General features: G+C 36.0%; 1 protein-coding gene across 1 annotated transcript; it reads left to right on the forward strand.

Annotated features, from left to right (window-relative positions):
* The first annotated feature begins 1,882 nt into the window (after positions 1-1,882).
* Positions 1,883-16,108, forward strand: tan (C45 family peptidase tan). The gene is made up of 7 exons (XM_028303822.1): positions 1,883-2,011; positions 7,294-7,385; positions 12,728-12,922; positions 13,319-13,426; positions 14,221-14,322; positions 14,951-15,083; positions 15,852-16,108. Exons 1-7 carry the CDS (start codon positions 1,999-2,001, stop codon positions 16,088-16,090), a joined length of 882 nt encoding a protein of 293 aa, XP_028159623.1. The 5' UTR covers positions 1,883-1,998; the 3' UTR covers positions 16,091-16,108.
* The last annotated feature ends 318 nt before the right edge of the window (positions 16,109-16,426 follow it).

The following is a 16,426-nucleotide window of genomic DNA, read 5'->3' on the forward strand; positions in this document are numbered from 1 at the left end:
ATTCTTTGTCTTACTACCGATTTGTGTTCATAATAATCTCTCTTCATAATTTTATTTTTCATACTTTTTTTATTCATACATTTTTATTACTACCATCGGAGCTCATAACAGTTAGTAATCATAATTTTTTTATCAATAGTGTTACTACCAAGAACCATTTAAAATACATAATTTTTATTTTCAGATCTTTTTTCTTCATAACATTCATTGATCATATTGTTTTAATTAATAATGTTGTTACTAAGAACAACTTCAACTCATAATGTTGTTGTTCAGAATAATTTACTTTATAACAGACATACTCGTATCTTTAAAAAAATCATATATAATTTAATAGAGTAGATAAGCATGCAGAGCATGCAGCATGAAAGCAAGCATGCAGCATGCATTGGTATCTCCTCGTCTCCGGCGCTGCGGGATGTGCAGCCCTTCCGCCCTTGCGTAACGAGGCTCAGGCACCCACGCTTGCTTCCGCAGCTTCGGCTTTTTGGATCGCCATCGGCGCCTTCGGCGCCTCGGCGACCAGCCTCAGCCGCTCCAGCTCACCCGGGCGCCTGAGCCTCGTTACAGCGGGCGAGGGCTGCCCTCCCTCCGCGCCTCCGGCTTTTAAATTACACTCTAGGGGTAGGGCAGACAAGACTACGTGGAGTCGGTTTTGCAGCGATTCGTTTCTGTCACGTTAGTTTTGTGGCACAAAATATTGCCTGTTTTGGACCATTTCAAATTAATTTAATGTTAAAATACGATTTAATACGAATATAAACATCATGATTTTCAATAATATGGATAAATACACTTATGAGTAATAAATTTATGAAAACAAATATTAGGATAAATCACATTTATGAATATTATAGTTATTTATTCGAATGATTATGAGTTTCGATCATTAGTATAGAAAAATGTATGAAAACAAATATTAGTAAAAACTAAGTGTATGATTAGTGACATTATGAATAACAATGATTATGTTTTTAAATATGTAGGTTTTAATTTTTTTATGAAGAATGATCATTATGGTATCAAATTGTATGAGAAATATTTTCGGACCTCCAATGATAGGAATTGAAAAGTTATGTAAGAAAATGCGCTACCAATAATTACAGTAGGTACCTACTTTTCTCTTAGATTTCAACACAATTCAATCAATCAAGTGAGTGTGTACCTTTACCGCATCGTTAGTCAGGTTTTGCCAAATGCCTAGCTTAAACTCTACCTATAAATGTTGCTCTGATTTAATTAACATGAAAATTGTATCCACTCACACCTATCCAGTAGTACTTTTCTTTTGAGCATTTTTATTTCAGTCAAGTGAGTGTGTATTAATTAAATTATTTTTCTTTTACCGCCTCAAATTACAAACAATAAAAGAGCGAAGACAGTCGAGAAACATTAAATTTTTAATTAGCAACCTGGCATTTCTTTTTTGCTGTTTTCACTCAATTGGTGCTTCTTGTTCGTATCTACTACATAAGTATACTTACCTACGTAATTAGTTATAACAGATCGTAGGTAAAGAAAAGAGAACAGTAAACAAAAAAAATATTTCGCTAAAAAAGGCTAAAATATTGTGGGAATAAGCTGGTATTTATCCTTTCAATATGCAAACTAAAGAGACGGGCGATAGTTTCTCCAATGCATCTAAATCCATGAGAGCGGATATCGAACCAAACACCTATGATTATTAACTAGCGAAGGCGTGTTATGACATTTCATTCAAAGGAAACACACCTCAACTGTATAATCATTCATAACGCACATTTATCACTATCAATACTAAAAAAAATGTTAACACGGGATGTAATTTTTCAAAAACTAAACTCAGAACTGTTTCCGTAGATACCTCCGGTTTTCAAGGCTCAGTTGGTTTTCCGATCGCGGTAACTGTCGCTAAACGCTTTGACTATATCAATGTAAACAATATCGAGCGTTCGCAGTGGGTCTTGCACAGCGTCAACGGGCGGTCAGAGTTAGATCGTCCGCATCATAGTCAGAGAGATGAGAGAGCACGGTGAGTAAAGTGATAAGTGTTTAGCGATTTAGATTATATATCTGTGTGAAAAAGGATAGTTATAAGTTAAACAGAAGTGTGTGGATGAAGATCAAAAACAAGAGCTAATATTACGTATAACTTACGAGCAAAATAATAGAATCACCCCTTGTGTTTTCTTCCGAGCATTTGTTAAGAACTGAATTACTTTAAACTGTAATTTATACCTTTAAAATGATACAATTTTTATTTATCTTTTATCAGTCATTTAGTTCTATGATCGCTCGAATTGAAAAGGGTGATTCCATATTTTTGCTCGAAAAGGTGTACGCTAAACCTAAGAATTATGTTTACGTATTATCAGTACCTACTTATTTATTATTCTGTGGTATTATTATAATGCTTGAGCTGAGCTACTTTAACTTGAATCTTGATAGGTTAAATATTAAACTGTCTTCGCAACATCGTGTAGGTAACTGTTATCGGTGATAACAGATTTTCGATAACTAAGGATACATTTTAAAGTCAATGCTGTGCGAATAACCTTAATAAAGTTTTGTATTAAAATGAGCTTTTAGAATCTGCTAAGGATATTTGATCTTATCCTACTAATATCTAGAAATGTGAAAGTTTATGAAGATGGATTGATTTTACTCCTTCACCCAAAAGTATCTAAACGGATTTTGATAAAATTGTAAGATTATAGGTAAAGCCGCGTGGATATAGCCGCGAGCAAAACCTACTCTTATGTAAAACATGTATACTTATTGTATCTGTGTTTATCCCACTAGCACCACAGTAAATATTATAAAAATAATTACAGCAATAAGTACGAAAAATATTCGTAAGTAGGTTTAGAAGCTAAATTACTAATCTGAACAAAAAAAAGAAAGTAGGTATTCTATAAAATGCGTAAACGCGTGATATGAGTTCCGTAGGTTCGATTATCATTAAAGTCAGTTTTTCAACCATTTATTATAGCTGAATCACTATTGCCTAATACAATCGAGCATAATTATCTTGTTTTATAGTAAAGTTAGTTAGGCGTATTGTAGTGTAGAACAAAACTAATTGGTTCAACTGTTGAACGAGCTTGTTTTTATTCCTAATCCAATCGCCTGTATCGTATGTAATTAGATAATTTGGTTTTTTACTAACAATCACTATCACTTCACTACATAAAACAAAGTCGCTTTCCTGTCTGTCTGTCCCTATGTATGCTTAGATCTTAAAAACTACGCAACGGAATTTGATGCGGTTTTTTTTAATAAATACAGTGATTCAAGAGGAAGGTCTATACCTGTGCGTAGCAGGGGTGGGTCGCTAGTAATAACTATTGGCTCCGTGCACGATTACAGCGCCAACTAGCGTCCACAACTTTGTGGGCTCTGTCACATTGACATTTAGGTCGTATATTGGTGAAAAAATATCGAAATGAAAAAATAACAAATATTTTCAACTTATAAATTGTTGTGATACCACTATTTGGGTGGAAAAAAGGTTTTGAAATCATTTTGGTCATTCAAATCAAACGAGGTAAGTCCAAAAAGTGTGTTTAATTTTGATTGTGTCAGGGTTTGTTTACTTCATTTATAGTTGTAGTTTTACAGTAAAACAAAAAGAAAAAGCTACTTTAACGGTTTCATTATATAACAGTAAATATATTTAAATGTTTCTGTATCGCTAGTAATAAATTAAATATCGTTTTCAGATCGAAATGAGTATCGTTTTGAAGACCGGGTTTGTAAGAGTTACAATATCAAATTCCAACCACAAACCGTATTTAAAGGAAAGTTGTTGGTATTGGCTGGACAAGTCCGAGATGTAGAAGAATTAAGAACAAAACAAGGGCAGAGTTCAATAATTCACGCTCTCATCATAAGGCAAACATCTGTGCACAACAACTACTGTGACTCATTTTTGTACTACCACGTTGTATAGTTTAGTTATTTCCAAATTGTAAACGGCTATTAAAACAGCCCTATCGAAATACAGTCCACTCTTTTATTTAAGTTCCCAGTAGGACCCTTTTCATGCGATTAATTAATGATATTAAAATGTATTATGTAGAATCGCTTTGCCATTGACAGATAGATCTGATGACAGAGCTAACATTATTTCTACTTTTGACCACCATGAGCGCTGCGATAGATTATGTCCCCCCCACCTAGTACTTCGCACCCAGCGAATAAACGAGCGAGTTCAGCAAGCTTTTAATGCATAATATATTCCTCTTCCGTAGTGCTTGCTAGGAACTGCTCTAAGCCCATACAATTTTAGCTTCACTAAACTTTCACTGAGAGACGTTTGTTGACCTTAGAAAATAGGCACCTAACCACAACCTACAGTGAGTGTTTTGTTTAAATTGGTTCGTGCTTTAAATGTACTCAGTTCTTAAATCTTATAAAAAACTGAAGTTACAAATCATAATACGATGTCCATGAACTTGCACCTAAGTCTATTATTTTCGTTCCAAATGTGTAAAACAAGTAAGTAATAAAATTACTAAACTGCTGTCAAAAATTCAATATTTAGGTATCACAGAATCGCAGCAAGTTCAAAAATCATTCGGATTTTGTACGACACACTAAAGTCAGCTTAAGTTGTGGCGGGTCAGTGTTAATTGCCATCAGCCGGGCTAGGCATGATAAAATATTATCGATTATTTTAGGCGACAAATGTATGGGTTTATCGCGTAAAATCGATAAAATGGCGCGATAAAAGCTTACAAAGCTTTACTACAGGTATTCCTTAATTAACGCGAGCCGTACATATTAAGAGGCCGCTTGTCCTTTTGCCGAATCTTCACAAATGTAGACCAATTTTAATTAAATTACCTACATGTATGCAAATTATGTATTTTTAACTCGCTTAAAATTTTGTATGGTCTGGTTTAAGTTTTTTAGTTTATTTTTTCGTCATAGTGGAAACGTATAAGTTACTTTCAAAGTGATAATACTGCAGATACGAAGCACTGCACGACAAGCTAAATAATGGAGCATCTTATTATGGTTGTAATAGATGCTATTTTGGAACAAAATGTAAGTCTGATGTGCTGTCGACTGTACCTTAATAATATTAATGTGCAGGTTTGTTGATTTTTAATCGTATTGATAAGCACATTCGCGTTCATCGTTTTGGTAGCCATTGAAGGCCAGTCAGTCTCTATAATGAAAAATCAAACCCATTTTTGACCAAAATTCAGACCCCTGTCAAAATACCAAAATATAGCCTCCTCCAACTAACGCTCGAAAAAGAACTTACCTACACAAAACTTCGTACATAACTACCTACAAAGACGCCTAATCTCTTTTAACTTTAATTATAAGGGGCTAGTTTACATTACATTAATATTGTAAACATTTAAAAACTCTACCTAAATGCGGTGAACAATTTCAAATAAAGGAATTAAAGTGTTCCAATCGCGGAAATATTAACGCAAAGGGACATAAAGACAGCGAATATTTTGGACCGCAAACATTGTCCGAAATACCGGCCCTTTCAAATATTTAGCGGAATAAAGTGAGGACATAATCTCTACCTTTATAGCATCATAAACTATGCATAATTTTATTTATACTTTTTATCAACCCTGGTTCTAAAAGAAGCCACTAAGTGATTCCTTTAGAACTATTTCAGGCACATACAACTAAAAATAGTTTCTTGCGCTGCTTCTTCTCAGCACTGGCCTATACGGTAGTTAGAATGACGCGCTATTTAAAAGCCTAATTATAAAAAGTATTACTATTATATTATCCATAAGATTCCCGATTAAAGATTAATGTATATTAATAAGATAGAATAGGTAATTTATGAAGGTAGATAAAAAGCTATGCAAGTGCATGCTCTTTTTTAAGTCTTTGATTTTAAAAGCGTTGACTACCTGCAACTAAAAATAATATCATATTTTATTCCCTCGTAAAAACATAAATCTTTAAAGATGGCACTCAGCAAGACTCTTCCGTTAATGGACGAAAAAAATAATTCGTTTTAATCGCAAAACAACTTCACAGAAAGTTAATTTTCCTTGCTTCTTGCATTTTCCTTATTTTTTATAGAGTTCATGAATCGTAAATATAATAAGTAAATAATTGAGTTGTTTATTACTGGACCGAAATATTGTAAATATATGAGTTAGAAGCTTTTCAGTTTACCAAAAAATTACCTTAATATTGCTTATTGGAAGATTTTGCTTACGAAGATTCAACTGCGACCGCAACGCTGCATTGTAACGGCAATATTACATTTGTGTTCGACTTATGTAGACAGATTAGATTCAAAGCTTCAAAATATCTAAGCAGTAATATGCCTGAAAAATATATCAAGTAACCGCCTCCGCCTGCGCCTTTGCTTACTCTACATAAAAGGTATTATTCAGTATCTAGACCAATGGTTCTTAACCTTTAAAGTCACGAGGGACCATTTTACTAAATTTCTGTCTTGTCAGGGACCACCTATTTTTTTTATTTTTTTTTCAAAATCCTATGAAAGGGGAGGTCGTTTTCTCGCCCACTGTGCACGCCGTTTGCGTTGTGTTGACTCGACTCATCACGTCACGTCACTTGTTTATTACGATGTTTTTGCGGACCACTTGGAATGCCTCCAGGGACCACCAGTGTTACGCGGACCACCGGTTAAGAACCACTGATCTAGACTGACTTATAGAAATGAAACGAGAATGAACATTCAAATCCGAATTTATTCTTCTTGTTTCAATATTTATCATTTCCTCTAACATATTAACCTACTTAGCAGTCCTCCAGATTTAGCAAGAGGTGAAAATCGGAGTTCTGCCCTTTTGAGGGTAGTGTTTACACTGAGCTCTTTGCTTTTTGCATCGCTGCGGCACACATCACACTGAGTGCCTTTTCACACGTTCCGGTTGCCGGCTATCCGGCGCCGGGTACCCGGTCGTGAATGTATGGGCATGCCGGATTAATTACGCCGGAACATGTGAAAGCTACGTACCATGCCCATACACTTCACCACCGGGTACCCGGCGCCGGATAGCCGGCAACCGGAACGTGTGAAAAGGCGCTGACGCAGCTATTTTAAAAGCTAGTTTTGTTTCATTAAACGGGCTTATCATCTTTGTCTCCTACTATTTTGTCACTTTGTCTCGTTGCATCTATACATAATGTGTGTTGCAAATAAACGATTTATTTATCTAGGTATCTATTTTTGTTTCATGATCCTATCCTAATCATACTACTTCAAAAGAAGCTTGTGAAAAACAAATTCGCCCGTAAAAACTATAGTTATTGTAATAGGTATGACTTTGTATAAATGAGATTTTTTTTCAGGTTTGGTACTCACTGAGAAGCAGCTCGGCAGACGGCGTGCGGTTCCGGTAATCCACGTGCAGGGGTCTCACTACGAAGTGGGGTATGACGTGGTAAGTACAATAAGTTATGCTTTTGAAGACTTATAGTGAGTACTTGGGTTTAGGCCAGCCAGACCACAAACATTTTTTTCAAAATACTAATCGCTCTCCATCGAAATTAATCCTGATCTAATTTATTAGAGCTAAAAATACAGACATAGGCAAAAACACAAGTCATTCCAGTGAAACAAAAAACTACTTAAATAATATTTCTTTGTAAAGACACGACACGGTACGTAATTCTCATTTTTTGTACATATTATTATTATTTTAAGTTCGAAGCCCAATATTTATGAAAACTACTATCAACTGGCGAGGACCATCGTAGTGATGCTATTGATGGCCCTAACTATTTAGTGCTCCGCTCTCTCTAACACCTCAAGCCGTAGTACAAACTCTTTTGGGGGGCGCTCTTAGAACAATTTGCTTAAATGATTTCTTCTTTGTCCCTTTTGTACGGTTTAACTGCGGAAGGTACATTTTTACTAACAAATCGAAGACACTCAGGTATTTAGGCTCGTAATCCGTGCTACAATCATTCTGCTGTGAACACGCTAGGCTAATAGTTGTGGCGCTTTCAGCTCTATATCCGGGGAATCCCCACGAGCTTGAAAGCCCAAGCAACCCCGATAGCTTGATTGGTAGAAGATGTTATGGAAATCCGTAACCGTAACCGAAACTTTCAAATATCCGAAAAAAAATCCATAACCGATTCAAAGGTTTCGGATAGTTTCGGATGTAGGCAGAGTCAAGCAAGTCCCTACGCTGTTAATGATTGCATTTGATGTACAGTCACGGAATGAAAAGGTTCGTCAGTTTTCAAATTGATTCCTTCAACGAATCGCGAGCACATATTACCTTTTGAAACTATGTTACAGAATAATCTCGAGTTAGAGAAAATAATCTTTAACTGTTCGTCAGTAAAGTTCAAAATTATTCAGATCAAAGTTGTTTGACGATTTATCTTGTCAAGAAGATTATTATGATTGATAAACTAAAACCTTCTTGTTGGTTCAACCTGCCATTATTATTTCTATTAAATAAAAAAAAACTGTTGTCAATTGGTCAATGTCATCATTGCATTGCACTGATGGGATAGAAAAATAAAGAAGCAAAACCTTATTCGTTAGCAAACGTCATATTTATTTAAATGTTAGTAGCACTGTTTCTTGCACTGTTATGTTGGCAGGTTTGACTCTTACAGTACCTAGTGCAAGCGATAACCGACACTAAGGTGACGAATTTCATTCCGCGACTGTACAAGAGATTTTCCCATAAGATAAAAGTTTTTTATGAGACCAAAATAAGATGACAGATGCCAACGAAATCTCTTCTGTACCCATTATATTGGTAAGGCATGAACTGTGTTGGACAACTATTTTAATTTGCATTCTATGCCTACTTACCACAGATATCCGTAACCGTAACCGAAACTTTCAGATATCCGAAAAAAAAGCTTAACTGTAACCGTAACCGGTATAATATTATTCCAATATCTGTAACCGTATCCATAACCGAAACGACATAACCATAACATCCCTAGCACAAACGATTACCAGCAGTCCTTCTAAAAGTATGATTGGTTCTCACTAACATCAATAGTTTACCCTTGATTAATGAAGGACCTTATGTTTTGTATAAAGTACCCACTCGTAGTTTCAACTTTCTATTAATATTAATGAGTAAAAAAGGGTCCGTGGCCGAGTCCCCCAGTATTCAACGCACCCGTGGTTGAAGCCCCCGATTTAAATAAATTTAATATCATATTTTTTTCGGCTTTTGCACTAAGTACAGTCAACGAAAACCATGCATGTTTGACGCTATTTAAAATGATGTATTTATTTTTTTGTTAAAAATACTTAAAACTTTTATGATTAAAACTTTTATTTGTAGTAAGTTAAATGTAGAGAGAGTAGAGTTATTTTAAAGACTGATTGTTACAATTATTTTGATTAGGTAAAACGATTTACATGTTATTATAGGTAAATAAAACCTATGATAAAATATGATAGGTTAAAATAAAACCTATTATATTTTTAGGTATCACTATGGTAAAATAATATTAAACATTTATTTGTACGACCAGTATAAATATTTATTCGTTTATAAATATTTTTGTTACTGACTGTACATTTGATTAAAAATTGCTTCTATCTGACCGGGGGCGTCGACCACGGGTGCGTCGAACACAGGGGGACTCGGCCACGGACCCGTAAAAAATCCATTAGCTATTTATATTTAAAGTATTAACTTTAAAATAAGTTATTAACATACCTATCTACTTACTCGTACTTATGAATAATGAACGGAGTATTAGTTATTTAGCACTAATGGAACTGCGAAAAGAAATTATTTAAATAAAGCTTTGAAAAATGAATGAAAAACATCAAGTAGATGTCATTGACAGTCTTAGAGATACATTTCATTATCTTTCTAGACATACTTATGTAGGTGTTTGATTTTCAAATTAGGTAGGTAGGTAGGTTTAATAGGATAAATACGTGATACTGAAACAATCCATGAACAGGAAGTCTCTTTTATTACCCCTCTGAACAAAAAAAAAGTATATATTTTTAATAAACAACGTAGTAGATTTAATACTACATATTATGTAGAGCATTTGTAACTAACTTTAAAAAATGACTCATCTACGTGACGTCTCCGATTGTCAAAACAAGAAGTAAAAATTTATTTCGTAGCGACCTTTATTAGTAATTTGATGAATAAACTAAATGTTATAATAACATAAAGGCAATACCGATAACATTATGTAACTATAACATTAGCAAGTGCCGATACATATTTGATTTAGATATTAAGAGTATTTTTCAAATAATTTATAGTAGGTAGGTATATCATTTGCGCTGAGTATCTTGAATTCAAAGTAAAGAAGTAATTCTTATTTTGCAAATTAGGTTTTGAAAACAACTTTTACAAAAGCTATATCTATCTTTAAAATAATAATTTTTGAATAAACATATCCACCGCAGATATATTTATTTGACCAATCCACGAAATACAAGTTTAGCATAAAATTTATGGAGCTTATGTTAATAAAACTAGCGGCCGCCCGCGACTTCGTACGCGTGGATCCCGTTTTACCCCTATAGGGATGGATTTCAGCACGATCCGTCCAGTGGTTTGGGCTGTGCGTTGATAGATCACTATGTCAGTCGACTGACTGACTAGTCAGTTGCCTTTGAGATAAATATATTTAGATTAAATGCGTATATCAATCTAGTAAGATAGGCTCGCTATTACTTGGAAAAGATTCAGAATTACTTAATCCTACTTACTTTTAGTTTGTGTGTGCATGCATAAAAAAAACAATAGAAGGCTCAACTTACGAGATCAGTCACGGGCAGTCACCAGAGTGACAACAGTGACATGTTACAAGAATGGAGCACAATACCTGTACATACAAATTACTTCCTTAATTCAGGCTCTTTATGTAATTTGGTTCCAGTAATAAGTTGTTCACAGAGTACCTACAAGGAAATCATTTTGGCACATTTGTCCTTGGGGCTAGAACTTGGACGAATTAACTCGTCCAAGGGCTAGAAGCATGGCACTTTTGTTTTAGATTTTATATGTTGCGAAAAAGAGTACCTAATCTACTCCTTGATAAATCATTACACGAGAAGGGCGTACATTTGTTTAAGAAGCTAGAAGTAGAAGGAATATCTACTAAAATTCAGGCCACTAAATCCTCATTAACGAAACACGGTTTGCTAACTTTATTCACCGCACGCCGATGCAAGTCACGTTATCATGTACATTTTTAATCATTGACATAATACTGCGGTTTGATTATGAACTTGAGATCATAAATCAGTCGTGAACACTAAGCTCGAGAACTATCGCCTAGTCCTATACTTCTCAAACTGTGCATCACGACGACCTGGGCATTATCCCAAGGGCGCGTGAGCCGGTCCAAAATAAATGTAGAAAAAGAGATTGACAAGATTGACAATGCATAGAAAAGCAAGCATATCCAACATTGGAAAATAAATATCACTTTAAAAAGTAAAAGGTACTTATTTATTTCTAAAATATGTCACATGTTCAATTTAATCTAGCGGTCTCTGGACTAAGCAAGAAAGCTTGTATCACAGCGGCCAATTCAGACAATTAATTACCATAAATATTGAACATCGGTCTCGATAGGACGGACGTGTTAAAAACTTGTTTGGCTTCAAATGTGTTAATATAGTTTATTAAATAAATCTATTGGTTTCAAAAATCTACTATTTTGTTTATCTATTTTCTATCTATTTTGTTTTTGCTCTCATTTTCTAGTAAAAATCAGGGGGAGAGGCATCATCACTATAAAATGACAAATTGTCAAAGGCGTCATATTAAAAGATGTTTGGGAAGCCCTGGCCTAGTCACATAGTCACGAATATACGACCTAAGTTGAAATATCATAAGGTCGGAAATATCGAATAACCTCAAGTAAGAGGTAACATAATGTCCTAATTATGCAGCGAGACGACAAGTGAATGAAACTCACGTAGGCCTATCTTGTTATTAATTACTAGAGCTTACAAAGTAACACAATACCTACATAACCCACTGGCATACCAAAATTATAATTTAAGAATCAGGATAAATCATGGTCAAACAACCCTTTAAATTAAACTCTATGAACAAACATCAAGAAGCTTGTAGATAACAATCATATTTAAATACGAATGTAAGGCGTAATTAAGTGCTTTTATTCTTTCAAATTGATCTCATTCCTCATAGAGCACTTTTTATAAAAAGCCTGCAAATGAACATGAAATATTATTTATCTTATCTTTTTCCGCATACGCACTTAATAGGGTTGGTCTCGTAACAATTATACTAGTAGTAGTAGGTAAACTACAATGTGCGAAACCTCGCGGTGAACTTTGGTTTTTAGGTTTTTTTAAGCGGAAATTGTGTTTTTGTGGGACATGTTCGCAAGGTCAGTGTTATAAATCATCATCCAATTTTATTAAGCTAATTCGTACGCTTGTTTACGCACTACGACAACGCTCTATCATAGTGTCATTAATTTAAGATTAATACAAATAATTATTAACTTTACCAAAGGATAGTAAAAAATGTAACATTGTCAATTGGACTTATACCCATACCGGCAAGTAGGTACCTACTGCTACTTGCCGGTATGGGCATCATGAGTTCAATTTTGACAATGAACAATTGATCATAATTATTTATAACTTTTCCAACTTTGCATAATTATAATATTCTAAAACTTGTACGGAGCCCTAATGTAACCTACTGCGATACCTACCCTCTGCCCTATGACTTATTATAAAACTATGATTTATTCTATGTTGATTTCACGATCTTTTTTTGTACAGGGCCGCATCTTCTCTTCGGTCATCAAGAATTTCATCGCGACGTATGCTAACCTACGGGACTTTGAGAAGGAATACAAGACCGACCCCGGGAGACAAGCCTATGACGTCACTCTGTCGAATATGAAGAAGAGGTATCCGTACTACGTGAAGGAAATGCAAGGAGTCGCGGACGGCGCTAATGTGTCGTTTACACAGGTAATAAATAAATAATAGGCTCTAGGTTAGGCTAAGACTTTGGAGCCGTAGGACACCGTCAAGTTTTTTTGATTGACCCTTTCTGGCTAAGGAAGACTACTAAACTACAATTTAATAAATTTTCTGACGGAAAACAAGGCTCTACCTATATGACAAAAGTTCATTCGCTCGCCCAAGGATTTGAATTATCTTAAATAGTATCAAAAGCACGAAACTCGCCAAAAAGTAGGTAGTACAACCACTCCATCCATTGTTTAAACTGTGGTTTATACTAACCAGCCTACCATAGAATGCACGAGTAGGTCTGTGCTCGTAAGCTCAAATTAAAATACAAAAGGCATTCAACCATTACCAATACAATAAAGAATCTGCATATTATCATGATGTCCTTTCCAGCTGTTCCTTCTGCAAATGGACGACCTCATTGGAACCATCAACGACAATCACGTGCCAAGGGACGACACTGGCGGATGTAGTTCCATCGGCATAGTAACTCCTGACAACGTAAGTTTAAACTATTACTAAACTTAGTGCCAGTAACTAGGGCAGTGGCAGAAGTACCCCGGCATTAAACCCAGGGTAGAGATATTACCAGATCAGAATAGAACCAGTCATAGCAACTCACTCCAGTCAGGCGCATGAAAGAACACGTGCGTTACGGCACATGACTTCTTGAATAAATTATTATCGTTTGTTTTGTTTTTTATTACAAAAATAAAATTTACAAAGTTACATGTATACTCATAAACCAATGAGGTAAATGACGACACGTGGCTATTACTCTGGTCCTGTCTGATGTAGGTATAATAAATTGACAATGATAACTGATACTCGTAACAAATAAAGACACTAAGTAATTACAAAACAACAATATACGAGTAAGAATGAGGAAATGAGCGAAACATTTCAAACCCGATCCGGGTCTATCTGAACCTTCACATGCTAGGTTATATTTGTTTTCTATTGAACATTCTGGCTTTCTAACTGGCTGTAGTGATGAGTTTCTATGGACTGAAAGTAAAGCCAAATGTTTGTTTTTACTTTACTATATAAAAAAATTGAGATTGAGGTGTAGGGAGTGAGGACTAACCCTAAGGAGGCACTTCCTCGTACCTACTAACTTGCCTAACGTATGCATGTACCTACTTACTAACGATGTCTGTAAATTATTAGACTGAAAACTTTAAACGTGTTTTCGGACATTTATCCTTGGAACTATGAAAAAACACAATTTTAGTTCTTTTTCGTTTCTTTTTCTTGCCCGTAACAATAAATTTTGTATTCTTTTTCTTTTTCAGAGCATTCTAGGCCATACAGAAGACGCTTACAGTGAGACGCTCAATCACTTCTACATTATGTCCGCGCACATCATACCGTCACGTGAAGACAAAGAGAATGGAGTGAGTACGCCAGTGGTTTTGTGCGAATTTTAGACTTAAATATTTTTAAAATGACAACCGTGAATCGAAAATTTGCATGAAAATTTAAAATTTTCTAAAGCTGGTCACGGTAAACTCACGGTCAGTTTTAAAACTAACATTTTACAGTGAGTAAATTTAAGATTTCACACACACGGTCAATTTCTAGATGTACGTCAGTTCAAGTGATAAGTTCAACTGACCGTGGATGTTCAGCTTTAGATTAGGTATAAGTACCTACAACACTGGCCCTGTCCTTCGTACAACCTGATGAGATCCGCAGGAGAACCAAAAGGACTGACTGACATTGAGTAGGCCTTTGTCTAGCAGTGGACGTCATTCGGCTGAAACGAACGAACGAACCTACGAGTCACGTTTCTAACAAAGTCAATGTGTTACCTACTTATACCTACCTATACTTTTAATTTGCTATAGTTACTTACTTACTTACTTACGAGTATGTGCCGTGCTGTATCTTTTGTATATTTCTTTCTTTTTGTTTTCTTATCTTGTTGGTGTACATAAAGTAGGTATGTATCTGTCTGTAGGTTCATTATGCTAAATGCCTAATAATAATAATCTTTATTAAAATGTTTCTTTCATAACCCAGGCTGTCGAAGAAAGGTTCTCGTCTCTGTGCTACGCCGGCCACTTGCCTGGCTACACGATGGGATTCAACGGGAACGGACTGGTTTTCTCCATCAACACCCTCAGTCCACTCGTGTTGAAACCTGGCAACACCCGTAAGTAACCTACCTAAGTCTGGTCTATTCATCATTCAAAATAGGTCCGAAAAGTTCTGAAGTGGCGACGGACCGGAAGACGTACTTAGTGCAGGCAAGTCCACCACTATGTGAACCAACGGTCTGATGAGGATCGCGGGAAACACCTGGAGGCAGGCAGCGCAGGAGTCAGGACCGGCCGTTATTACAATCTCCCCCAAGGCAATCCTCTCCTGTTTTTAAGCTTATCAAGGAAACAAGCAGGGTGGGCCAAAAAGTTCGATCTTCCGTTTCATCCAGCCATTACCACGGTCCTCAGTCCATCTAGCAGAAGTACGTTCGCCCAGATGTGGAAAAATTGTATGATACTGTTTCGTTTGGAGGTTCTCAGTTTAATCTGTAAGTCATGTTGGCTGAACCGATTTTGATGCGGTTTTCAGAAAACTATTTTTTATATTATGGAGAAGGTTTTATAAACTTTGTATCTCATGTTGATGAGCTGACGATGGAATGGAAGGTAAAACACATAATTTAAAAAAAACTCATAAAACTTATTTACTTAAGTATTTATGCAAGGTAGGCTTTTAAAAAGCACTTTTACACGTCCCAGTTCACCCTACCTACCACTGTTTCAGGACAATAAATGGGCCAGTGCTGACAAGAAGATTATCGTCGATCTAAATCGATTATCGATTCAAATCGATCGCTAAATCCTTTTGATACCGACTGGTATTCATCCAAGCTACAGATTCAAAGATGTTTTCTAACTTAACCTTTTCACTTTTCCAGCCCGAACATTCGTCACGCGAGCGCTGTTAGCAGCCAAGAACTTCTATGATGCTGAAAGGATCCTTCGGGACGAGGGTCTGGGCATCGGCAACGGATTCTCAGTGAACATGCTGTGGACCGAATCCTGGGGGGGTCGGCATCTGTACAACGTGGAGGTGGCCCCTGATCTCAAGGCAGACCGGTCGATTGTGAACATCTACAAGTACGACAAAGAGCCGTTGGTGCACTGCAATAGGTAAAACACTTTAAAGTACCGAACTGACTTTAGTTAGATAAACTTTCAGAAAACATAGCCCTCTTTCTGGCGCAGTCGGGTAAATACGAGTATGTACAGACGACGCATATCAAGCTTAACACTGCGGAGTAACTCATCTGTGACTGCGGGTTCGTACCTAGTTGTAATAGGGGCGAATTTGTAAGCATACCAGGTGCTGTCGTCAGTCTAAATATCATTTGTTTTCCATACATAAGTCGAGCAAAAAAGCGGCACGGCCGTACCATCCTTTTCTCGAAGCAATTCAGGCCATTTTCGACCGCCTGTAACTTCGTTGTGGATAAAACTAGAAGGCTGAATT

Source organism: Ostrinia furnacalis, unplaced genomic scaffold (assembly GCF_004193835.3).
Source record: "Ostrinia furnacalis isolate ACB-3 unplaced genomic scaffold, ASM419383v2 OfSCF1302, whole genome shotgun sequence".
Lineage (NCBI taxonomy): Eukaryota > Metazoa > Arthropoda > Insecta > Lepidoptera > Crambidae > Ostrinia > Ostrinia furnacalis.

Bases quoted from the DNA above. Each gene is read 5' to 3' on its own strand.
- tan (XM_028303822.1), top strand. The intron at 14,323-14,950 runs GTGAGTACGCCA...TTCATAACCCAG, and splicing joins GTGAAGACAAAGAGAATGGA to GCTGTCGAAGAAAGGTTCTC. The intron at 15,084-15,851 runs GTAAGTAACCTA...TCACTTTTCCAG, and splicing joins GTTGAAACCTGGCAACACCC to CCCGAACATTCGTCACGCGA.